Source organism: Chiloscyllium plagiosum, chromosome 2, assembly GCF_004010195.1.
Source record: "Chiloscyllium plagiosum isolate BGI_BamShark_2017 chromosome 2, ASM401019v2, whole genome shotgun sequence".
In the NCBI taxonomy this organism is placed as follows: Eukaryota; Metazoa; Chordata; class Chondrichthyes; order Orectolobiformes; family Hemiscylliidae; genus Chiloscyllium; species Chiloscyllium plagiosum.
In genome coordinates, this window is record NC_057711.1 from 103,932,192 (window position 1) to 103,957,015 (window position 24,824).

The 24,824-nt window shown below is 41.2% G+C and overlaps 1 protein-coding gene across 1 annotated transcript; it reads left to right on the forward strand.

Moving 5' to 3' along the window:
- The first annotated feature begins 1,247 nt into the window (after nucleotides 1-1,247).
- LOC122557814 lies at nucleotides 1,248-22,439 on the forward strand. The gene is made up of 4 exons (XM_043705893.1): nucleotides 1,248-1,379; nucleotides 15,642-15,696; nucleotides 17,819-17,947; nucleotides 22,009-22,439. The coding sequence occupies exons 1-4, from the start codon at nucleotides 1,248-1,250 to the stop codon at nucleotides 22,320-22,322; spliced, it is 630 nt and encodes a 209-aa protein (XP_043561828.1). The 3' UTR covers nucleotides 22,323-22,439.
- Nucleotides 22,440-24,824: the final 2,385 nt, after the last annotated feature.

Genomic DNA, 24,824 nt, shown 5'->3' on the forward strand with positions numbered 1-24,824 from the left:
CTCTCCCTAATGGTATTAGGGAGCACACTGTCCCTGTGTGTCTACCTACAGCATATGGACAGCAGTGTTTCAAGAAGGCAGTTCACTGCCACCTCTTCAAGTAGAGAATGCAGGGATGGACAATAAACTGGTCCATCCTGCAATGCCCACATTCCATGAAGTAAATTTAAAAATGAGCAAGCGAGTGACTCTAAGTGGGCACCTCCCCACCCCATGTCGGGTTCCTCCCTCAGGCATCAAATTCCTTTAAATGAGGACACAACCCCTGGAGGCGAACACAGTTGGATTTGTTTTTAGTATTTCTTGCATGACAAGTCTCCTGCCTGTCATTGGATTAAAGCAACAGCAGTGGATTGGGCCTTTAACGGGCATAAATCTTTCACTGAAGGGCCTGAATCGGTGGCAGTGCAAGAAAGTAACCCTGAGCCTTCCCAGCATGGACTAATCTGGGTGTAGATTGGAAGATGGTAAGGGCCACAAATACCATGCTGCCTGATTAAATGCCCCTACCACTAACCTTGCCATGACAGGTACAAGATTCTCCCCCTTAACCTGCTGAGTATATTGTGAGGTACATTCAAGATGATTTATATTCCAAAATGATGAAGGGTGAGTAAATAAGTTTGTATAGTTGTGACGCTTCTTATTTGTTATCACTTAGCTTTGCTTGCCAGGACAAATATGTACCATAGATATCTCGGCTGCTTGGTTGGTTTGCAATGCAGAATGACACCTCCAGCATGGGTTCAATTCTAACACCAGCTGAGGTTACCTCGCCCATTGTCTGAGGTATGGCGACCCACAGAATAAACCACCGCCAGTTGTATCTCTTGTTCTCTCTCTAATGACAGTGAATCCTATGGTCTAGTAAAACTATGGCGAGTTTGCTTTACCTGTGTGGCCCTTGTGGTGTTGCTGTTGTCAAGATTGGGTGTGTGCATGCATGTTCCCGCAAATGTTGGAAAATGTCGACTCAGTGCAATCCTAATAGAACTGTTTGATTGAAAATTACGATCTCAAATTTAGGCAATGAATGTATCAGCTATGCCAGTTAAAACTTGAAGATATGTGATAGGCCCTGCATTATTTAATAGCTCAGACACAGTCATTATTGCTAATTATAATTTACAATTACAACAGGTTAGAATGTACTCAAGTGATTTTGCAAGTGTTTTGGTGAATGTGCACTTGCCAGAGAATCTTGACAGAACAGTCAATGATCTGTGCATGCAATCACTGGAACAGAAATGGTTGGCAACCGTGGCAAAACGGCCAGGCAGGAGAGAACCAGCAGTCAGCTCGTAAATGAGCCATCATTTACTCTTGACCTGGTTGCCAAGATAGACATTGCATTAGTATCTGAGCTGGCAAGAGCCAAAGTAAAGTGATGGTCCCCTTTCATTGGCGCTATGCTGTCCCTCTTCATCCCCCTCTTGGGGATCCTGTGACTGAGTAAGTAGCAGTTCTTGGCTATCTGTGAGTAGGAATTGGGTTAGTGTGAGGGAATGGAAATAGGATTAGAAGTAAGGCATTCATGTTCTAACCATCAGCAACCTGCTCATCCAGTCAGAAAGTAGCAAGGGCATTAGGTAGCAAGAGATCATCATCCTCAATGGTCTCATTGACAGAAGGCACAACTGGCTCCACAGTAGCCTGTACTATGATTCAGAGGATCATCTACCTTCATGTAGGAATCAGGAAACGTGTGCAGCCTGATGCCCCTTGGTTTTATACTGCTCCTCTCCATTGTGCAGCATTTCACCCTGCAAGACAAAGGGCTGAATATCAGTGAACACATGGCAAAGTGTTTCTATGGTATACTTGCCATAACTGAATAGTGATAGATAGTGGGGGCTTATGAGAAATGGGTTCTCAAGGACAAACCACAGTAGCTGGATGTTAGGCATGAATCCTGAGTGCCAACGATTGCTGCAGGCTGAGTGAAGGGGCTGTGCTGCTTCAGGAAATGCAGCAAATAGAGCAGCGGCTAAGAGCTGTCAGGGAAAGTGCATTCACTGACCTTGATCATTCTCAGGAGATCAATAAACCTGGCACTAATAACACATCCTCAGGTTCAGACTTTGGGAGCTAATTTACCCAGCCAGCTTGACACAGTGCTAGTATGTCCTATCACTGAGCTTGAAAGCTATGAATTCAAGCTGCATTCCCATTAGCACAGTTAATCTAAGCTGATATTTCAGATTTGTATTTTCAGAATCGATGTTCTTCAAATGAAACATTAAACTAAATACCAACTACTGCTCAGCGGACACAAAAGATTGTACAAAACCTTTCGCACAAGAGAATCTCTCCAGTGTTTTGATTTTACCTTATCCTGCAAAGAATACCACCAGTACTGATTCTGGCCATTTACAATATTGCTGTATTCGCTATTATGTGTGTCTACATAACCACAGTAAATACTTTTCAAAGGTAACTTGTTGGCTCTGAAGCATTTTGAGACTTAGTAAGAACATTCTGTATCTGGACTCTATTCAAGGAAAATGTTTTCTAGAGGGCTGACTAATGGATTACCTGTTACAAGTCGGTTCACTTAACATCTACAAAAGGATAAAGTTTGAAGACTTCAATAAAGGAAGAAACGGTCATGCGTAGATGAATAGAAAATGGAGAAGTAATCAGATTGTATTTTAAATTAACAATCTCACAGAATGTTTTTTGAGGAGATATAGACTATTAATGAAAACATTTGGCTTGTAGTAACTAGAAAGTGGTGGAGGGGGGAGGAAGGTTAAACTCCAAGGAATATAATGACCAATGGGAAGCAAAGCTACAGGTTAACATCTGTGGGGGTGGTTTCAACTGCATTGAAAAATATGAGAAAAATGAAAAGAAAGGAGAACTCAGGAGAGGTTATTAAAGTCTCCAGCACAAAAAACAGAGCAGAATATTTGGAAACGGTTAGGAATCAATCTTCAAATACACTGGATAAACAAATAATGATGAGAAGACGGACGGTTGATATAGGACCAAAGGTGTTATATCTGAATGTGAGTTATATAAAGGCCTACAAACAGTAGTCATGATTTGGGGGACAAGATACACCAAGAGATAGAAAAGTTGTGTAAGAAAACCAAGGTTAAATGATCATGGGGGATTTCAATCTGTAGGTGAACTGGGAAAATCAGGTTAGTAGTAGGTCACTGGGAAAAGGAATTTGTGAAATGTTTATAAGATAGCTTTTTGGAGTAGCTTGTGGTGTAGCCCACCAGTTGTCTCTCTGTAATGAGTCCTCTGGGACAAAGATGACTTTGAGTAATTATCAGAATTCATCATCATCATTGGTGGTCCTTTGTAGATGAAGATGACTGACTTCTATACTCAGGGTGAGTCCATAGATGGCTGTATAGACTGATGTGGCTACTGCAGGCTCGGTTACATTTGAGATTGGTGGTTGTCGCAGGAAGGGGTGGGTGGGGCATTGGTGTGACAGCGGGCTGTTTTTGCCTGGCTTCAATCTTTTTCCTGACAGCAAGTCTCAAGGTGCTCAACGCCTTCCCGGATGCTCTTTTTCCACTTCGGACAGTCTTACGCTCGGTGTCTGTGAGAATGCTGCACTTCACCAGTGAGGCCTTGGGGGTATCACTGAAGCATTTCCTCTATCCACCTGTTGCTCACCTGCCATTTCGAGCCTGGGAGTGTCCTGTTTCTCCCAATACCCTCATCTCAGACCTCACACTAACTCAGCGTGAGGTGCTGCCCAGTGCTGAACTATTTGCATTCCAGCACAGGCAATCTAAGGCCAAACAGTACTGCCTGGTCTCCAGTTGTCCTGGACCCTGCTTGAAACTGGGCCAAGACCTTGTGCTGCTAAGCCCATGTATTAACTGGTGTTCAACAGTTGCCCCACATTAAAAGAACTCTTGTACAGGCACCTCTCAAACCCTCATTTTTAGAACTAAGAAAATTTAGGTTCCTAAATTTTTGAAAAATAAGTACTGAGAGATTTGGAAAGGACTCACAGAATCGTCTCCCTATCTATTGTAAGGAAACTGTCAGGAGTCAGTTAAGTAGAATGCCAAAACATTGAGATAGGGGCTGCATTTCCTCTGGACTTTGAGTCTCTGTTATAGATGGTGTTGGGGAATATTACTGAAACCTTTTTAGTTTAGCTCTTGATGACAATCTTCTATATTTATATAGCTTTTTCTTTTTTTTGTATAATAAACTTCGGCCGTAAGGAAAATCTGGAGCCTCATGTGACCCTGTTTCAATGACTACCATTGTAAATTACACAAAACGATTTGTCCCGATGGGGCATTTCAAGACTGGGGAGCATATTTTTAAGGTGAGAGGAGAGAGATTTAAAAAGATGCGAGGGGCAATTTTTTTACACAGAGGATGGTTCACATGTGGAATGAATTTTCTTAGGAAGTGGTGGATGCAGACACAGTTACAAGATTTAAAAGTACATGAATAGGAAAGATTTGGCAGGATATGGACCAGGAGCACAGTGGCTCAGTGGTTAGCACTGCTGCCTTACAGCGCCAGGGACCCAGGTTCAATTCCAGACTTAAGTGACTGTCTGTGTGGAGGTTGCACATTCTCCCCGTGTCTACGTGGGTTTCTTCTGGGTACTCTAGTTGCCTCCCACGGTCCAAAGATATGCAGGTTAGGTGAACTGGCCATGCTAAATTGCCCATAGTATTCAGGGATGTGTAGTCTGGGGTAAAATGTAGAATAATAGGGTAGGTGATCAGGTCTGGGTGGGTTACTCTTTGGAGGGTCAGTGGACTTGTTGGACTGAAGGGCCTACTTCCACACTGTAGGGATTCTATGATTCTAAGTAACAAACGGGCAGATGGGATTAGGATTATATTTGGCGTGGTCTGGTTGGAGTGATGTGTTGGTTTCTGTACTGTATGACTCTATAATACCACCAGCTGGGGTTATAACAGTCTTATTATTTGATCATGTAAGTTTTTTTTTAAAAAACCCAGATTTTTTTAAAAGTACGAATTATATTGGCGTTTGCAGAATAAAATGGAGCTGTGATACTGAAATCGGTATGTATAATTGTTTTGAGACATTTGTAGAATGTTTGATAAGTCTTTTAAAGGTTTTCATGAATTGTAATGGGTTCATTTATAATTTTCTTGAATAATAAATATATTCTAGTGACCTGGTAGCAATAGCAACTGGAAGAAAGTTAACACACATGTAGCTAGTTGCAAATGGGAACTGCAAACAATTGAGAGCTGCAGTAGAGGGAAAACAGAGAAAGCACATTTACAAGGAATTATGCGTGTGTGATGCAAATAAATAAGACAGCTTACCCAAGACAATGGTAGAGTGGACATTATGAATTGTAAAATTGTAATGTCTCTACCTCAAAGCTGAACTAATCATTTACCAGGATTTATTAAAGGGGTCAAATAAAGGAATCTCTGGGGAAGCTACACAATTAAAAATGTCATGAACCCACCTCCCACCATGTGGCCCACCCAACCCTGCCATGAAAAACCGTTGCTCCTGAATTATTGCCATTGCTACCACTTTCAGTAAACATTGCTGACATCCACTGGCCAGTATCAAAATCCATTCCTACTTTTAGTAGATTGTTGTTATTAACAGGGAGAAAGTGACGCTCTCTGCTCATTCCTGAAGTAGGGCCTGTGCCCGAAACGTCGAATCTCCTGTTTCCTGGATGCTGCCTGACCTGCTGTGCTGTTCCAGCAATAAAGTTTCAACCTTGTTATTAACAGGCCTAACTAGATCAGACCCCTGTTTCCCTTACCCTGGATTTCTCATTTACGTGAGGGCAACTGTGACGGCAGTAATATTCCTGATTTTCTTTTTGTCACCACGCTGTGAGATTCCTAGTATTCTTGACAGCTCGCCAGCTCAATCTAACAGGAGGCTCAATACGAGACACCACAGACTGCAGGGATAGCTCTTGTATCACCACAACTGCGAAAAGAGCTGAATGATACTCATTCTATTCAATTCCTCATGTGAACTTTACTTCCTTCCTTCATAAAATAGATCAGAATGTAAAAACTAATATCCAATAGGACAGAAATATTTAAAAAATTAAGTTCCTGAAATTCTTTTGCCTTGCAAAACAAAAATTACTTTTCTCCCACTTTCTGCCGTGGTTTTGTCTTAAATCCCCATGAGTTCTTGAATTTACATTTCTCTAGCTGTTTGGCAACTGCTTGCTTTTTGGAAATAAATCTCTTTAACTTGATTGCCTGACAACATAGTGTTCCAAATGTTATTACAATGTTAATGTAAAGTATTGGAAACTACTCGCAACAATAGGGTTCTAGTAGTTGGCAAAATGCGACAGAACAATAGGTTCACTTGCTGGTGGTATGCATAAGAAGCTGTTAATATTAAATAAAACCACCAACTTGATTAGACTAAACATTAATCGAAGAAAGCATGTGGTTACGCTCAATTTGGACATTAAGGATCTGAAGTGATAGAAACATTTCAAAAGCCATTAGAAAAGGAGCAAAGTTAATGACAAACAGGAGAAAGTGAGGACTGCAGATGCTGGAGATCAGAGCTGAAAATGTGTTGCTGGAAAGCAGGTCAGGCAGCATCCAAGGAGCAGGAGAATCGATGTTTCGGGCATGAGCCCTTCTTCAGGGGCTGAAGAAGGGCTCATGCCCGAAACGTAGATTCTCCTGCTCCTTGGATGCTGCCTGACCTGCTGCGCTTTTCCAGCAACACATTTTCAGCTAATGACAAACAGGGACAACTTGTCACAGAGGAAGCCAGCAAAAATGGAGAAGGAACAGACAAATGTGGAAGAGAATTTCACTTATGTGCTGAAATTGAAGGCAAAAACTTGCGGGGTTGATGGGAGTCTCAGATGTGTTACCTCTTTCAGGGGGTGCACATGCCTCATTGTGTGCCAATTGGACACTTCTGGTGGGCCACAAATGAGCCTTCCCTCAGGAAAGTCAACAGGAACAGAAGTCTGACCTGCTGAGAGCGAATCAGAGACCTCATGGTCTTCAGCACTCAGCAGCACCACTGGAGAGGTCTGTGGGTGCTAATGATGACATTGCCCCCTTCCATGTTTTAGGATTGTCATTGGATCACAGCCCAGGGGTGAGTAATGACAGTAGACAGTCCAGAGTGAATATTGAGAAGAAGTGAGGGGAGTGTGGTTAGCTGCAAGCATACGGGTAAGACTGTGGGTATGCCTTCCCAATACTGAGTCCCTTGAACAACCAACAAATTCCTTTTTAACAGGACACACACATCCTTCCCCACTATCCAGGAAACTGAAGCAAACATACTAGGGCTTGTTTGTAGTGGACCTCAAATGACAAGCCACCCCATATATCCCTGAGCTCATACCAGTGAAGATAGAATGAGTACACGAAGTGTGCTTTAACTAGCTTTCCAAGGTGTCAATTTAATCAAGGAGGGAAGGTAATCTACAGGCCATAAACTTATTCAAGGTAGAGACAGGAGATGTCCCCACTCACCACTCTCCAGCTTGACTAAATGACCTTCAACCCCACTTCCCTAATACCAAGATCACCAGGGGGAGGGCAGAAAATTCTACCAAAGTATTAAGTGTCTATGTCAGCGATAAATGCTTTTGACCTGTTCCATGTGATGACATGATAAGACAAGGAGGGGCTCTCGCCTCTTGGCCATGATTTGTGGACATTTATCCTTATACTGAATGCAATGCATACTGAAATTCCTTCTTTTGAATAGAGTTGAGAAATACTCACTGATTTCCAATGACGTGAGAGTTCAATTCTTATTTCTATACATTTCTTGTTAAGTGTGCTAGGAATGCAATGATTGTTTTCACTTCCTTCCTTTTGTAAATATTCTGCAAAGTGGAGACTATCCCAAATAAATGTCAAAAGAATGGAAAAAGCAAGATGCTAAATATAAAGGGAGATTAAACTTGCTGATATCAAAGTAGATAGAATTTAGTCTTAAATCCAACTGAGCAGAAGATTCCAGGCCCAACCTTCAGTCAGTGCTGAGTTAGTTGATTTCAGCTCATTAATCACCCTCAGTATAATTGGAAATGGGAGATAAATAAACTAGTAATTTTGTGTCCCTGTTCATTGTCTAATGATTCCAGTTGGTCGTGGAACTCTGCATCCCACAAATGATGGTATAATCGGATTTTCTCTGCATCCTACCCAGTTACTGTCAGTTTTTGAGGCTGTCAATGTGATGGCACTGAGATCCATTGAGTTACAATTAACAATGAGCAGGTAATCAGTACAGAGCCAATAATATAGAGACACACTGATATCCTCAAGGGAGATGGGCACCACAGAGGATACAGTGCCTTATTTCCCATTCCAATCCTCCCTACCTTTCCTCACTTTTGTTGTTATTGCATTGCCCCTGTGAGGTAGTACCTTTCTCATTTGATTCAAAGCAGGAGTAATTTGCTGATGGGGAAAACCAATCAGTAGTGTATAAAAACATCTATGGATATGTAAAAAATATATTTTTTAAAACATTCAATGAGGGCTAGAGATTGCTTCAGAAGTGCTCTCATTGCATTGTCCTAATTTTCCTAGAAATCCAATGGATAACTTGATGCAGATTTTCCACCAAAGTTGCAGTGCTGGAATGGAGCAGCTCTGAACTAATTCCCAGCTTTCCAAGCTTTTCTGTGGCAAATATTTACTGCACCAAATATGGATCTGAACAGTGACAGCTTAAATAACATGAATTTATTCTATTCTTGTTCACTTATTTTTGAAGTTCAAATGATATACTGTTGTTTCCAATCTACATTTTCTATGATAGTGAGATTTGCTCATTTGGAGACGCATGGAGAGGCTCTTGTGGTGCAGTGATATTGTCCTAAATGCAGAGGCATGAGTTCAAATCCCACCTGCTCCAGAGATTTGTCATGACGTCTCTGGAGTGGTGTAAAAAATATCTAGAAGAGCCTGGACGAGTAGTCACCAATTGGTTAAAGGCTAATCTCAAGAGACAGCATACAAATTGGTGCATCCCTTCTCAACATTGACAAAAGATCCAGACTAAAATGTTATTGCTTAGCTTGGCAATTTTTAATTTGCATTGGACCAAGTTACAAATTTAAAGTGCCACTTTAGATATTTTCATGGGCGTGGTGGAGCCGGTCATCAGGGCATATTAGGTTTTGACAATGTTGACTGATATGTAATGATTTGACATGCTGGACTTCTAAATTTAATCCAACTGAACTTCACCAGGGAACTGAAATCTTTGGACCCAACATTAAGAATGGAGTGTTGTGTAGGCTTGAATCAGCTGTCTCCACTCACCTCAAGGAAGGCCACAGGCATAAAAGAACATGGTTTGGGCTGTTGACTCCTGAAGATGGGAGTTTCTGTTCCTGGGTTCTCATTTGGTGTATTCTTAGGAGTACTTTTAAGTGAACAGGAGTCAAGATATAGAAGGTGAGAATGGTGGGGTGGTGGGTGAGGTGGGGTTATGTCAGGTGTGGTGACAGGTGGAGGAGGTATTACTCAGTCTGAAAAGATGCAACATGTATGCTAGGTTTTCTGAAAGAGCAGGCTTTTTTTATATTTGCCAGGGGTGTGTTGGGATGTAAAGTATTGGGATAAAATTTGATGACTACATAGATTAGTCCATAAGATAACAGTAATCCCACGTGCATTAAAGTTCCCATAACAAGTTAGCTGCTCTGAAGCCTTCCCCTTATGTTCAGTGTACCAATAATCATATAGCAACAATTACTGAGGGGTCTGACCTGAGCTTATGTCAATCCACAAAGACCCCACTATGAAACAGCAATAGTTACATAGAACATTACAGCGCTGTGCAGGCCCTTCGGCCCTTGATGTTGTGCCAACCTGTGGAAACAATCTGAAGCCCATCTACCCTCCACTATTATGTTCTCAACCATATACCTATCCAATGACCATTTAAATGCCCTTAAAGTTGGCAAGACTACTACTGTTGCAGTAGGAGAAAGTGAGGACTGCAAATGTTGGAGACCAGAGTTGAAAAATGTGGTGTTGGAAAAACACAGCAGGCCAGGCAGCATTCGAGGAGCAGGGGAATCGACGTTTCGGGCATAAGCCCTTCTTCAGGAATGAGGCTGGTGTGTTGGGACTGAGATAAGGTGGGGGGAGGGGAAATGAGGAAGCTGGAGAAATCTATATTCATCCCATGTGGTTGGAGTGTTCCTAGGTGGAACCTACTGTTGAAGGTAGGCTGTTCCACATCCTACTACTCTCTGAGTAAAGAAACTACCAAAGACATCTGTCCTATATCTAACACCCCTCAACTTAAAGTTATGTCCCCTCATGCTAGCCATCGCCATCTAAGGAAAAAGGCTCTCATTGTCCAACCTCTCTAATCCTCTGATTATCTTATATGTCTCAATTACGTCACCTCTCAACCATCTTCTCTCTAACGAAAACAGCCTCAAGTCCCTCAGCCTTTCTTCGTAAGACCTTCCCTCCATACAAGGCAACATCCTCATAAATCTCTTCTGAACCCTTTCCAAAGCTTTCACATCCTTCCGTTAATGCGGTGATCAGAAATGTACGCAATACTCCAAATGTGGTCGCACCAAAGTTTTGTACAGCTGCAGCATGATCTCATTGTTCCGAAACTCAATCCCTCGACCAATAAAAGCTAACACACTGTATGCCTTCTTAACAACTTGAACAATCTGGGTGGCAACTTTCAAGGATCTATGTACCTGGAGACTGAGATCTCTCGGCTCATCTACACTACCATGAATCTTACCATTCGCCCAGTTCTCTGCATTCCTGTTTCTCCTTCTAAAGTGAATCACCTCACACTTTTCCACATTAAACTCAACTTGCCAGCTCTCAACACGGCTCTGCAGCTTATCTAAGTCTCCCTGTAACCTACAGGATCCTTTGTCACAATCCACAACTCCACTGACCTTAGTGTTATCTGCAAATTTACTAACCCATCCTTCTATGCCCTCATGCATGTCATTTATAAAAATGACAAACAACAGTGGACCCAAAACAGATCCTTGTGGTACCTCACTAGTAAGTGAACTCCAGGATGAATATTTTCCATCAGCCACCACTTTCTGTCTTCTTTCAGCTAACCAATGTCTGACCCAAATGCTAAATCACCCTCAATCCCATGTCTTCGTATTTTGTGCAATAGCTACCATGGGGAACCTTATCAAACGCTTTACTGAAATCCATGTACACCACATCAGCTCCTTTCCCCTCATCCAGGTGTTTGGTCACCATTCCAAAGAACTCAGTAAGGTTTGTGAGGCACAACCTACCCTTCACAAAACCATGCTGACTATCCCTAATCAACTTATTCCTTTCTCGATGATTACAAATCCTATCTTTTATATAACCCTTTCCAATACTTTACCCACAACCGAAGTAAGGCTCCCAGGTCTATAATTTCCAGGGCTATCTCTACTCCCCTTCTTGAAAAAGGGAACAACATTTGCTATCCTCCAGTCTTCTGGCACTATTCCTGTAGACAATGACGATATAAAGATCAAAGCCAAAGGCTCGGCAATCTCCTCCCTTGCTTCCCAGAGAATCCTAGGAGAAATCCCATCTGGCCTAGGGGACTTATCTAATTTTACACTTTTCAGAATTGCTAACACATCCTTCTTATGCACCTCAAACCCATTTGTCTAGTAGCCTGTATCACAGTATTCTCCTTGACTACATTGTCTTTTTCTAGTGTGAATACTGACAAAAAGTATTCATTTAGCACTTCCCCTATCTCTTCTGACTGCATGCACAACTTCTCACTAGTATCCTTGATTGGTCCTAATCTTACTCTAGTCATTCTTTTATTCCTGACATATCTGTAGAAAGCCTTAGGGCTTTCCTTGATCCTATCCACCAGTGACTTCTCATGTCCCCTCCTGGCTCTTTTTAGCTCTCACTTTAGGTCTTTCCTAGCTAACTTGTAGCTCTCAAGCACCCTAAGTGAGCCATCACATCTCATCCTAATATAAGTCTTCTTCATCCTCTTGACAAGAAATTCAACTTCCTTAGTAAAGCATGGCTCCTGCGCATGACAACTTCCTCCCCGCTTGATGGGTACATACTTATCAAGGACCCGCAGTAACTGGTCTTAGAATAGGCTCCATATTTCAATTGTGCCCATCCCCTGCTGTTTCGTTCCCCATCCTATGCATCCTAAATCTTGCCTAATCCCATCGTAATTGCCTTTTCCCCAGCTTTAACTATTGCTCTGCGGTATGTACCTCTCCCTTTCCATCACTAAAATAAAGATAACCAAATTGTGGTCACTATCAGGAAAATGCTCAGCTACCTCCAAATCTAACACCTGGCCAGGTTCATTACCCAGTACCAAATCCAATATGGCCTCGCCTTTTGTTGGCCTGTCTACATACTGTGTCAGGAAACCCTCCTGAACATATTGGACCCATCTAAAGTACTTGAACTATAGCATTCCCAATCAATATTTGGAAAGTTAAAGACCCCACAACAACTACTCTGTCACTCTCGCTCCTATCAAGGATCATCTTTGCTATCCTATCCTCTACATCTCTGGAACTATTTGGAGGCCGAAAGAAAACTCCCAAAAGGACGACTTCTCCTTTCCTGTATCTAATCTCGGCACATACTACCTCAATAGAGGAGTCCTCAAACATCCTTTCTGTAACTGAAATACTGTCCTGGACTAACAATGCCGCACCACCCCCTTTTCTACCATTTTCTCTGTTCTTACTGAAACATCTAAATCCCAGAACCTGGAATAACCATTTCTGTCCCTCTCTGAAATGGCCACAACATTGAAATCTCAGGTACCAACCCATCCTGCAAGTTTACCCACGCTATTCCTGGCGTTGAAGTAGGCACACATAAAACCAACGTCTTACTTGCCGGTGCCATCTTGCCAGCTTGAAATCTTAGTTCTGAATTCACTACTCTCAACCTCCGGTATGCTTGAACTACAGTTTTGGTTCCCATCCCCCTGCTAAATTAGTTTAAACCCACCCAAAGAGCATTAGCAAATTTCCCCTCCAGGATATGAGTACGCCTCTGGTTCAGGTGAAGACCATTCTGTTTATAGAGGTCCCAGAAAGAGCCACAATTATCCAGGAATCCAAAACCCTTCGTCCTGCACCATCCCTGTAGCCATGTGTTCAACTCCTCTCTCTCCCTCTTCCTCACCTTGCTAGCAAGTGGCACAGGCAACAAACGAGAGATAACAAATCTTTTTATTCTAGCTCTAAGCTTCCAGTCTAGCTCCCTGAATTTCTGCCTTAAATCCTCATCTGTTTTCCTACCTACATCATTGGTGCCTGTGTGGACCACGACTTGGCGCTGCTCCCCCCTCTCCCCCAAGGATCCCGAAAACACGATCAGAGACATCACGAACCCTGGCACTTGGGAGGCAACATACCATCTGTGAGTAGCAAATTGAAATTGAAAATATCTTAGGAAAATATGAAATCACGATGAAAGAATAGTTAGTAATCACAAATAGGAGTATAAGTTGGTGAATCAGTTCCACACTTTTATAGCCTTGTCTCCACTTGATAGTCTCCTACATGCCAGGTAATGACCATCTTCAGAACAGGTATATAGGGAACAGCAGCAGGAGCAGGGCATTCAGACCATCAAGTCTTCCATTCAACTTAATCATGACTGATGTTCTACCTCAAAGCCAGTTTCCCACAATACCCCCAAAACCTTTGATAACAACAAGAGAAAATCTAACCATCTCCATGGGGATGCGCTTTAAGTCTCCTTAGGTGTTCTGAAATACTGAAGTAGTCCTTGTCCCAAACTGACAAAACCTGCTCAGCATTCAGGGTAGAACTAACAAATGCCAATTAACAGACATGCTGCACAAGTTTCAGACAATGACAATTTCCAACAATCTAACCATTGCTGTATTCAATGGTTTTGCCATCACTTATTATCAACATTATGGGAGAATATCATTGAACAGAAACTGAACACACTAACCATATAAATACAATGGCTACAAAAGCAGGTCAGATGCGAAGAATCTCGCAGCAAGTAACTCACATCCTGACTTCCCAAAGCCAGTCCACCAAACATAAACCAGATTCAGCAGTATGATGGAATACTTCCACTTGCCTGGATGAGTGCTGTTTGAATAGCACTCAAGAAGCTTGACATTATCCAGGACAAAATAGCCTGCTTGACTGGTACCACACTCACAAACATTCACTCTTGCCATCACCAATGCTCAATAGCAGTAGTGTGTACTATCTGTAAGATGCACTGCAGAAAGCACCTTTGGATAGCACCTTTCAAGGTAGCAATTACTGCCATCCAGGACAACAAGAACAGCGGATATATGGGAGCATCCCCATTTGTGAGTTTTCCTCCTGACCCACTCATCATCCTGATTCGGAAGTATATCTATATACCTGCACCAGACTGACTGCAACAAATCAAGATAACGGCTCACTGCCACTTTCTTCAGGGCATTTAGGGTGGGCAAAAAATTCTTATATGAAAAAATGTAAAGAGAATATAGAGTAGAAAATCAAAAAGATGGAAAGTTTATTATAGAACATAGAACATAGAAAAGTACAGCACAGAACAGGCCCTTCGGCCTACGATGTTGTGCCGAGGATGTATCCCAATGTAAAATAATATAACCTTATCTACGCACACCTCAATTTACTGCTGTCCACGTGTATGTCCAGCAGTCGCCTAATGATTCTGCCTCACCACCACTGCTGGCAGTGCATTCCACACATTCACAGCTCTCTGCTGTGAATTCTCTGATTTCTCCTCTATACCTTCCTCCTAATATCTTAAAACTATTACCCCTCGTCCCAGTCAATCCTGCCCTGGGGAAAGGTCTCTGGCTATTGACTCTATCCATGCTTCTTATTATCTTTTATACCTCGATCAGGTCACCTCTCTTCCACCTTCTCTCCAGAGAGAAAAGTCTAAGCTTAATTAACCTCTCTTCATAAGACAAACCCTCCAGTCCAGGCAGCATCCTGGTAAACCTTCTTTGCACCCTCTCCAAAGCCTCTGTATCTTTCCTATAGTAGGACAACCAGAACTGGACACAATATTCCAAGTGTGGTCTCACCAGGGACTTGTAGAGCTGTAGCAAAACCTTGCAGCTCGATAAAAATCATTTGGCTTACAAGTAAATCTGAATGAAAATGTCCATTTCCAACAAAAGACCAAACTTCATCCAAGATCAATGCTCCATCCTAAATTGTGATATGAATTTAAAATACTTAGTCATTGACTGGTATTTGAACAAAGCTTTTTTGTCATTTTCGACATTTATAACCAGCTGCTGGTTTCTATTTTATTGTTTTAACAGGCTAGGGTCATTATTTGGAATATTTGTCAACATCAATCTCCTTTTTCTACAAATGATATGCATGAGATCGGAATTGTATCTGATCAGTTACATATGTTGGGATGAAGTGGGGTTTGTGGGTCTGGGTGGCAAGTTCTTCTCAGACTTTATGGGCCAAATGGCTTCTGCAAAGTAGAGAATCTATGATTCAAGAAAAGCAAAAAAAAGGTCAAAGGATGCCAAGCTTTGAGGCAGAGAACAGCAGTATGTAATTATGATAGAGGGAGTGAAGATTATATCAGTCTGAGGAATCCTTCATTTGTCACAAATTGAGTTTTATTTTATTTCTGGATCATTTTCAGTGTCTAGTTGATGATATCCACTTCAAGGTGATGAACAATGAAAAAGGTTTCAAAGGTAATTCAGGATTAGGAGCTCACAGGCCTCAACTTTCATCAAAAGAGAACCTCCCCAGCATTACAAGATGGCTCTGCAGGCCTGACTCCAGAAGTCCCATTCTAGAACATGACATCTACCATTTTCACAATGAGAGAATTGGGGCTGGTTCTAATTTGGACGTATGTGTTGCCCATGGTAAAATGTAGTTGTCTCAACCTGATTGGACATTCACTCGTGGGATGTCTAACAGTCAACTTGTGCATGTTAAACTTGTTAGGGTAAATATAATAGCTGCTGGAATATTTCAGAGAAGTAGGGTATGTTTTTCAAAGGTACTCTTTTAGATATGATGTAGAATCATCTTTGGGGAGGTGCCATTTTGATGATATCAATAACCTTTGGGAGCTGGTGTCCTTTAGAAGCAGTAAATTGTTGTTTGAGAAAGGTAATTATTTGGCATCACTAAGAAAAAATGTTAGTATGCATAAAATTGGAAATGTCATTATCATTTGAACTGTCAACAATGCTGTCAAAAAGGTTTGACAAAGAACTATCAAAAGGAATGATAATGACATTTAAAGAATCTTCCCATTAAACATTTGAAAAATACTATCTGCACTGCTTAAAATGATTAGTGCTTGTTATTACACTCAAATGTCGCATGACTGATTTCTGAAACTTCCATTATCACAGTGGGATACCTGTCATTTCACAGATTGATTGATAATTTCAAGTGCTCAGTGATTCTTTGGCTATGAATTCCAATGTTTGTTATAAGGAATAGAGGAAAGTAAATGATAACAATGGTGTTATTGTTATGAACCTTAATTTATCTATTCTTTCATCTCAGAATGGATCTTGGTCTATTGATGGTAGGTGAAAGGGCATGATTAGGTGTGAAGACAAAGTATATTTGCAAGTCATGGATTGGCATTTGTTGGCATAAGAACTATAAAGGGCTATGGGTAGATGGCAGGTGTTGGTTTGCCTGGGGTGTATTAAGGGCCCCAGTAAGAGGGTGCAACATGGCACAGATTTACAGGGATGAGGAATGTGTGAGTGGGTGAGAATGTGAGAGGTGAGGGCTGTTTTTATCTTTTATTGTTTCTCCTTGATTCTTATCAAAGTATTAGTGAACTGAGGCAACCTTCCACCCAGGTCAGCCACGGCATCTGTCACTTTACATCCTTACCATGACATCCATTTTCACCCATCACCCTGGAAACAAAATATAACCTTCAAGGGTACTTTCTTCCTGGTTCGATTTGTGGAACCAGGAATTGTCTCAACTGCAAGCGAAAATCCAAACTGCAAAGTTACAGACAAAAAGTGGAAACGTGGAACTAAATATGACCTCTCATTCGAAGAGCCAGAACAGGAATAATAAAAAAAAAATGGCTGCCTTCTGAACAAATCATCTCCCTCTTGGAACTGCAGTCTTTTCTTAAATCCTGAAGAGGCAAATACTCTCTCCATGACTGTGACTTTAAAGTTTAATTTGTTGCAAGAGATAAATTTCTTGCGTCAGGCTACTTGCCTTAGTGGTCAACAGTATTGGATACAACAAATTGAAAACACTAACATAAAGTATTCAAAATGAGCTACGATACACTCACATTTCAGGGGTTCCCAATAAAGCAGTATAACAGCAGATTCACCCATTACAGGTCTCTACATAATTGCCATTAGATATCAATTATGTATGGCAGCTGGTTAAACTAGACATTAATCCCAGAAAGATTTATGGTTTTATTTCCTTCGGGCATTATGGATTGGAAATGTTGGAAAATTTTCAAAAAGGATTAGATAAAAGGACAAAAGTTAATGAAAAACAGGAGCCATAGCAAGGGATCAAAACAACTATAAACAGAGAAGGAACATAAAAGTCAGGGTTAGAGGAGGAAAAGCAAAACATCCCAAATCAGTAGAGAAAGCAAGTCAGGTCAGAGTGTGAGACAAGAAAATCTATTTAGATCAGTTAATTACAATAGGTATAATTTGTACAGGAGAATCATTAGACAGTGAGTGGAGCAATTGGCTCTCGGATCCTGAACAGAGGCTGAAGCTAGTCACTTGTGAGCTGCAATGGAGTGTCTGGTGTCCATCCTGGCAATTGTGCTGCTGCTCACCTCCTTGACAGGCTCAAAGAAGGCTAATGGAATAAACCTTGATGAGAAATTCACAAATCTCTGTGGTTACAAATATGTTCGCAAAATATATGAGATCTGTGGTGGCTGGCCCTGGAAAGCTATTCTACCTCAGAGGTTTGGTAAGTATTAAAATCCCTTCTCTTATGTGGGTGACTGCAGGTCACCTTTACAGGGAGTGACTGACTGGAAAGCACGAAAATTCTGCGACAGCTCAATTCAATGACTGGACCTTATTTGAAATGCTGCTTCATTTGTGGCCTGACATAGAACTAGAATCAACAACCAGCTCCTGGATAAACTACTGGAGCCCCTCAACTGCTGAGATTCCCAAGCCCTGGGAAACCTGGCCACTCAGTGTCCAATGGTTGCCAAGATATCATGTCTGATTTAGACATTAAAATTATTGATTCGCCATTCCAGAACTGTGACTCAGCAAGTTTGGTTAATCTCACCAGCAGGTGCCTCCATAAAATCCAATCCATTTTCTTTCCCCTGTGACTCCCAGATGTAACAAGTTCATTATCTTACTGAACCTGTTCCCTTGCCTGATGGTGGGTGTAGCATCAAGTCAGGCTTCCAGAATAGAGAGACCATGCCATTAACATAATTAAATCATGGCTTTTCTACTGTTATTAGAAGTGTGGTTTACATTTCACGGTCACCACATTTATTTCCCATGGCTCAGGAAACATAGATGGAAATGAGAGAGGGAATCTCGAGAAGCGAATAGGTTCTTTTTAATGTAGTGCCCACCTTCAGCTTTGTGTGAGTGAATGGGCTTACATTGGCTTAAAATTGGGCCCCAAATTAGATCTCTAGTCATTCGAGGCCTCAGACTTTTGGTCTTCTCTCCTGCAACATCTCAATGATCCTTGCAGTGATGGTAAATCTTACCCTAATCTAGGTACTAATTCCAGTCTTGCCTCCATGCATTTGCTATAAGGATTATCCCTAGCAATCCCTATAATTGCAGCTTCATCTTTCTGCCTATTGCATTGCCAATAGGCTGGGGGTAAGAGGATGTTGATAAGGTGATGGCAGGAAAAGAGAGTTCATGTCTGTCTGAAAACAAAGAAAATTAAAGGCCCTACCATTAGATATGTTGGTATCTCTACGATAGCAGCCTTGTGAGGTTTAGCCTGGACTACTATTTTCTCTCAAAGAAAACCTTACAATCCTCTAACACCAAGCCTATTACTGTCTATAAAAAAGACCTATACTGACTTACTCAATAGTTGAATTTGCATATGTTGGTTAGTTTCTTAATGTGTTAGTGACATATTATTTTAAAACCTACCAGAGCCTGTATGGCCAAGCAAAGGATAGCAAAAATGAAAGGTCTTCCTGAACTAGAACAATGGATGGAAGTTTGTCCTTTGGATCCTGAAGGTGTGGCTGTTTTATGGGTGTGGCCTTATTTTGCTGATTTGAGTAGTAAAACTAAATAAAAAATCTTGAAAAACTTAAATGGTTTGAGATATTTATAATTCCTTGATCTTCTGCCATGATCCAGCTCATTTCAATCAAGTGTTGTTGATGTTATTTGTGGAAGCAAGTGAACCCTCAGCATCCTTACTTCTGGTAGGATACAAATTTGCAATCTGTTTTTTCTCAAAGTGGAACACTGAGTCTATGAAAATCTGTCTCCTGGTTCGATCCTGGAGAATGAGCATTCACATATCTTTGGAATATTCACAGGGAAGGAAAAGTGTTTTATTTTTAGCTTTATGTAATATCAAATGCATTATGGATCTACATACTAAATAGCTGTGTTTTTTTTTAACTACATAGACAGGTTCCGCAATGAGCCTTTTAGCTGTTAAATGTCTGTGCATTGTTCACAGTGGTCCAAATATTAATGTGTGGGCACCATCAAAGCAGCACATGGAAAGTGCCACAATACTCATCTCTAGTTGGTGCTGGTACAAGCCCTAGTACACTGCCTGCGTGTGAAAGTGGCTCACTCTTGAGAAAGACAGAAGACAAGATAAGCTCGGTGAATGCAAATTCACAGATGTACTTCCTACAAATACACATATATGTGCAAGCAATGTGGTGTAATTAAACTTGAATGAGAGAGAAAATATTTGCAATTTTCAGAACCGTCTTTGATAAAGTAACCTCACTGACACTGATTTGTGATGAGCAATGTCTGATTAAAGTCTATTATGCAGTCACACTGGAGGGCACACTGCAGATGACTCAAAACTTGAAAGTATTGTCATCTGTAAGGGAAACTTCAAAAAGAATCAAACAGATTCTAGAGTCATAAAGTCATAGAGATGTACAGCACAGAAACCAACCCTTCGGTCCATCTAGTCCCCCTGCCTTCACCCGGCCCATATTCCTCCAAACCCTTCCTATTCATATACCCACCCAGATGTCGTTTAGATGCTGCATTTGTACTAGCCTCCACTACTTCCTCTGCAAGCTCATTCCATACACATATCATCCTCAACATGAAAAGTTGCCCCTTAAGTCTATTTTATATCTTTCCCCTCTCATCCTAAACCTATGCCCTCGAGTTCTGGAATCCTCCGTCCCAGAGAAGAGACTTTGCCTATTTAGCCTATCCATGCCCCTCATGATTTTATAAACCTCTATAAGGTCACCCCTCAGCCTCCGACACTCCAGGATAAACAGCCCCAGCCTATTCAATCTCTCCCTATAGCTCAAATCCTCCAACCCTGGCAACATCCTTGTGAATCTTTTCTGAACCCTTTCAAGTTTCACAACATCTTTCCGATAGGAAGGAAACCAGAATAGCACGCAATATTCCAAAAGTGGCCCAACCAATGTCCTATACAGGCGCAACATGACCTCCCAACTCCTCTACTCAAGACTCTAACCAATAAAGGAAAGCATACCAAATGCCTTCTTCACTATCCTACCTATCTGTGACTCCACTTTTAAGGAGCTATGAACCTGCACTCCAAGGTCTCTATGTTCAGCAACATTCCCAAGGACATTACCATTAAGTGTATAAGTCCTGCTAAGATTTGCTTTCCCAAAATGCAGCACCTCGCATTTATCTAAATCAAATGCCATCTGCCACTTCTCAGCCCATTGGCCCATCTGATCAAGATCCTGTTGTAATCTGAGGTAACCTTCTTCGCTGTCCACTACACCTCCAATTTTGGCGTCATCTGCAAACTAGCTATACCTCTTAAGCTCACATCCAAATCATTTATATAAACAATGAAAAGTAGTGGATCCAGCAGATATCCTTGTGGCACTCCACTGGTCACAGGCCTCCAGTCTGAAAAACAATTCTCCACCTCATGCCTGAAAAGCAATCCTCCAGGTTGCTGGAATGGGCAAACAAGTTGACGATGAAATTTATCATAGAGAAGTGTGAAGTGTTTCATTTTGATACAAAGATGCATGGAGAGTCTCTAAAAGTAAAGGGCATATTCTACAAGGCACAGCAGTAAAAGGATCAGGTGGAGCCAGTTCTTACAGGTGAGTCTGTGATGTGGATGGGTGAGTAATCTCCTTGATTGTCGTGTGCTCTAAAGAAAACAACTGATTATAAATGAAATCTTTCCATGTGACTATTTTCCACCCATATGAGGAACAGCAGATCATCTTGAGCATTATGTATTTTTTATGTTTTATTTCCCTCAAAGCTATCCTGAGATGACACTTGTTTCTTAGCGTGCAGAAACGTCATTTGCACAATTTTATCCCAAACTTTAAAATGTCTACTTCATGTTTCTAGCGGTTTTCAAGTCTTTCTGTGGTATCTGTTTACTTTGTCTTCTGTGTCCTCAGCCATGCTCAAACAAACAAATGCAGTGGACATCAATATTAAATAGGCTTCCTTAATCAAACACAAAATGAAACACTGCAGTGAGGCAGAAATTGGTAGGACAGGATCTGGTCCTTCAAACATCATCAATTTTAACCCCTATCATTGGTCATAAACACATTCACTCGGTCAACTCAAATCACCCCCTTCAATTCTGTTTGCTCTGACTACAGACGGCAACTGATCTGTAGAGTGTTTCCAGTATTTTCTGTTTGCTTTTCAATTTTGAAGTCATTTGTCCAACCTGTCAAGGAGTATAATGAAAGAATGGGAATTTGCCACTTTCTAAGCTACTGAGCAACAATGTGTAGTGGGGAGAGAAGGAAGAAAACATAACATGGAACTCAGTGAATTTTCTCTCTGTTGTAGATCCCTTCCAGGCCTCAGGGGATAATAGCAACTCCAAGGAGACAATCAAGACGAATGTCTGTAAGAGGGATGTCAATAGGGGCCATCGACGTCGTGAGGGATCCTATGACCATCATGATGTCTATGATGAAGCCAATCCATATGAGCTGATGCCAGATGATTCTTCTGATCATGTCCCTGACCCTAACAGCGACAGCAAGATGCTGACTGCCTTTCCCAAAACTGACATCCGAACCAAGTTGATGGAAGGTCCACTTTCTAAAAAGTGTTGCAAAACAGGGTGCACAACAAGGGCAATGCATCAGTTATGCTGAGCATGAAATGGTGTTGAATGTACCTCTGCAGTTATAAATTAGTCCATGCCAATGAATTCAAAATCACTTAGACTTAAATATGAAATGTTGTGCATAACGACCTTAAGCATTTTTGGAATCAGGACATCGAGGTCAGCAGATCCTGCAGAATTTTCTATCCATGATAGTTAGAAATATCCGCATGGTTTGATGATCTGTGTCCTCAAATTCCTATAATGCTTGAAGGACATCCCAGTTCTGTACAGGGAATGCGAATTAATTAAACATAAAATATAGTCCCCGTAAGACAATGCTAATACAATCTGCTTTCAGGGCTTATGGTACTGTTGTCACATTAGAGTTATAAAAATACTGAAATAGTTGCAACACTAATTGTTTCAGTATCTTTTAATATGCTTATTAAAATATTTCCATAAGCAGTCTAATTTTGTACGGTGTCTGAAAATCACTGTTTAACATCACCTGCAAAGACTTTGGGATTAAAAATAAGGTATACACAATAATCACAATGTACATTTATGTAATATATCCAACATAAAGAAAACATCTCAATGTGCTTCACAGGAAGCTGAAAATGGGCAATCAGCCAATGAACAGTGTTGAAGGGGAATGATTAAAAGCATGGTCAAAAGAACATGCTCTAAGACACTGTTAAAGGGACAGAATTCCAGAGATTGGGGTTGGACTGGATGAAAGTTGTGTCTTTATCAGGAAGGAGGAAACTATAGGAGATTTCTGTGATAGAGAAGGATCAGGACTTGTAGGGATTGTACACTGGAGGAACATTTGGAATGGAAAGCATTGCTAGATCTAGATCCAACACAGATCAGCGAGGAGAGGCCTGATGATCAAGTGTGACTAGTTGGGGAATAGAATTTAAGCAGCAGGAACTTTCCTGATTTAATATCCATGGATGATAAAGGTTCTGGATCAATCAAGATGTCAAATAAGCATGGATAGGAGTTCAAGCAGACATGCTGATGTGAAGCAAATGCGGGCAAAGGGTAGAAAGGGGTAGAACTTTAGGCTATGGGATTTAATTTTTAGTTCAGTTGGATGCTAAAGCCTGCAAACAGTGTGTTTCAGTCTGAGACAGTGAACAAGGCGTGGTGAGCTGATGATAATAAAGACATAAATTTTCTTTGCTTTACTGTTAGAGTTGATATGGAGAGCCAGGTAGAATGATTTTAAGGAAACAATTGATAGCAGAGAAAAGAAGATGACAGTGATTTTTACTGCCCAGTAGCAATGAGTGGTTTTGATAAAAAAAAAGTGAATCAGTTGCAGTGCTTGATGTGGTCCACACAGACCTGATGGCTCCACCAAACATTGGCCAGGTACCCACAAGTTTGTATCTTTAGTTTGTGGCTGTAAAGGTATCAACACACCAAACAGCATGGCCCTGATGTAAAACAGTAAAGCACATCATTTCTCACTTTTCCAATAACATGTATTTTTGTACACTACAGGGCCAAATCTTGCTCTGAATAGGTCAAAAGAAAGAAGGTTAATTAAAACAAAATCCTTTAAGAGGTGTAAGCAAGGCTGGCTGGATCAGCATTTACTACCCACCTCTATTGCCCTTGAGAAGGCGATTGTGATATGCCTTCTTGAAACACTGAAGTCTATGTTGTGTAGGTACATCACTATTCTGTTAGGATGGGAGCTCCAGGATTTAAACCAGTGACAGTGAAGGAACACTGATAGATTTCCAAGTCAGGATGGTGAGTGGCTTGGAATGGAACTTTCAGTCGAGGGTGTTCTCATCTATCTGTTGCCCTTGACATTTTAGATGGTTGTAAGTCATACGTTTTGCTGCCGAATCAGCTTTGGTGAGTTTCTGCAGTACACACTGTTAGATGGATCTTTATTAAATTTGGTTTTGATACTTAAACATAAATAAACATAGATATCAATAATAACTACAAAATCAGCTCATCATCTTTGATGGCCTCATATCAAGTAATATCACATGCCTGCTTAATGAAATGATACACAATTCCATTTCTACATTCTTTGTTACTGAGTTCACAGTTCACTATCAAACTCAGGTACCAAGTTTTTGCACACCAGCTTGGCCACAGTAAACAAAAACACGTACCAATTCTAGTTTTCCATGCATGCTCGTACAAGTTTACATTATATTAAAAAATACACAATGCAGACTTTTGATAAGAGCCAAGATAATACATTCATGTTTGTCAAGCAGAGCAGTTGGTGATTGATGTGGTAAAGTAGGAACAGAAGGCATCTGGTATGGTGGTTCAGGGGAAATAGAAGGGCTTCCACAGGCCTTTCTATCTCTTTAGCCACCACATAGACTTTCAGTGTGTCCTTGATGCCATCATCTCCTCGACTGCCTCATCATCCCAACACCGATTCCCTTTACCCACCAACTCACTCCCAGCATTACTCCAACCCCTTCCCATTTTGCTGCATATCCCTTTTGTAACGAATCCTCAGCATTTGAAAATTCTACAAAGAGAAGCTACTGAGTAGATC